General features: G+C 49.6%; 2 protein-coding genes across 2 annotated transcripts in view; one reads left to right on the plus strand and one right to left on the minus strand.

Moving 5' to 3' along the window:
* WRB (tryptophan rich basic protein) overlaps positions 1-1585 on the minus strand; it is a 29743-nt gene that overhangs the window by 19621 nt on the left and 8537 nt on the right. The window lies entirely within an intron of this gene.
* BRWD1 (bromodomain and WD repeat domain containing 1) overlaps positions 16-1585 on the plus strand; it is a 64882-nt gene continuing 63312 nt past the window's right edge. The window contains exons 1-4 of the mRNA XM_010580315.1: positions 16-104; positions 275-333; positions 543-572; positions 758-817. Coding sequence (XP_010578617.1) covers positions 44-104; positions 275-333; positions 543-572; positions 758-817 — 210 coding nt within the window. The 5' untranslated portion in view covers positions 16-43. The remainder of the gene's footprint in view (positions 105-274; positions 334-542; positions 573-757; positions 818-1585) is intronic.

The raw sequence follows: 1585 nt of genomic DNA on the forward strand, positions 1-1585 counted from the left end.
GCGGGCGGGCGAGCGAGCGGCAAGCCGCCGGGCCGGGGCCGCCATGGCCGAGCCCCCGGCCTCTTCCAACTCCGGCGGCGTGTCCCTGCCGCTCATTGAATCAGGTAAAACCGCCGGGGCGCGGGCGGCCGCGGGCCAGGGCGAGAGCCGCTGCCGGTGCCGCCGCCGCTCCCTGCCGCCATCTTCCTGCCCGTGATGATGAATTACAGTCACCCCGGGGGCCCCCCCCCCCCGCCCCGGCCTCATCCCCCGTCTCTCCCCGTGTCTCTTGCAGAGCTCTACTTCCTCATAGCCCGGTTCCTGACCACCGGGCCCTGCAGGAGAGCGCTGAAGGTGAGTAGAGGGGCTCCGCACACTCACCTGGGCGCACAGGCTCAGACCCCTCGGCCGTGGCTGCCGCAAGGAGGATTGAAGGGGAGGTGTGAACAGCCGGTCCCTCCGGTCCCCCTCCCCGAGCCCTTTCGCGGCAGCGGCCGCTTGAGAAGCCGGAGGCTTGCTCATCCCTAACTCGTTTTTTTTTTTTTTTTCCCTTTTCTCTGCAGGTGCTGGTGCAGGAGCTGGAGCAGCACCAGGTCTGTGTGGGCTCTGATGAAATCATCTCTCTTGATGTAGTCAAAAGTTTCCTTTACTTTACAAGTCATTCAGGTTTCTTCCACTCTACTGTCTCAACTTTTTCCCCTCGACACACATTGTTTTGGATGTGATCTATCCCTCCTTCCCCTTTAACCGCTCACTTTTTTTTTTTCCCTCCGTTTAGTTGCTTCCTAAAAGGTTGGATTGGCAAGGAAATGAGCATTATAGAAGTTATGAAGAATTGGTGAGACTTTTTTTTTTTTCCTCCATAAAAAAAACTTTCATTTAGGATGATAACTTTGATGTTAGACCCTTTACCTTTAAAAGTAGGCCCAAAGCTTTACCTTCCAGTTTCATTCCGTCTCTGTTAAGACATTGGAGTTATTTTGGAAAGGGCCTTTAATTTCTTTACATTAGACTAACAAAAACACAAGTGGTGTTTTAAATTGAGGATATTGTTTACATAGCAGAGGTGGAGCTTGGCGTTGTGCATTGGTACATGCCACTGCCTACATACAGGGAAGAACCAATCTGAAGCAAGGTTTCATTTCAGAGTTTCGTGAGCAAGTTTGTTAAGCACGTTTTGATTTGACGATATTTATTTTCTGGTTGGCTTCCTTCATCAGTCCCCTTCAACAGATTAGGAAATGAAATCGCTGTTCAGAAATCAAGGGTTGGCAGTTCTGGTGCCTACGAGTGTGCTCTTTATCTCTGGCTACTCACTGGTCATAGCTTTGTTTCCAAATATTAGAAAGATAGGAGTGATCTCTCAACAGCATGTACTTATGCCTTCTATGGCAGATGTTGTTTGCTCTAAATGTGTTAACTTCTGTTTCAGAATGGAAAGCTCCCTTTCTCTTGGTGTCTTATTTTACTGCTTCTTAAATGGCAAAGTGTACTTGGCAATTGAATCTTGTGAAATGATGGCCTGGTGGTGCCTGCCCAGGGTGGTTTTATCCTGCTTTATTGTAGCTGATCTTGTTTTCTTTAATCAGATGTTTATTCTCACTTT

The sequence above is a fragment of the Haliaeetus leucocephalus genome, unplaced genomic scaffold, assembly GCF_000737465.1.
Source record: "Haliaeetus leucocephalus isolate CR32 unplaced genomic scaffold, Haliaeetus_leucocephalus-4.0 Scaffold702, whole genome shotgun sequence".
Lineage (NCBI taxonomy): Eukaryota > Metazoa > Chordata > Aves > Accipitriformes > Accipitridae > Haliaeetus > Haliaeetus leucocephalus.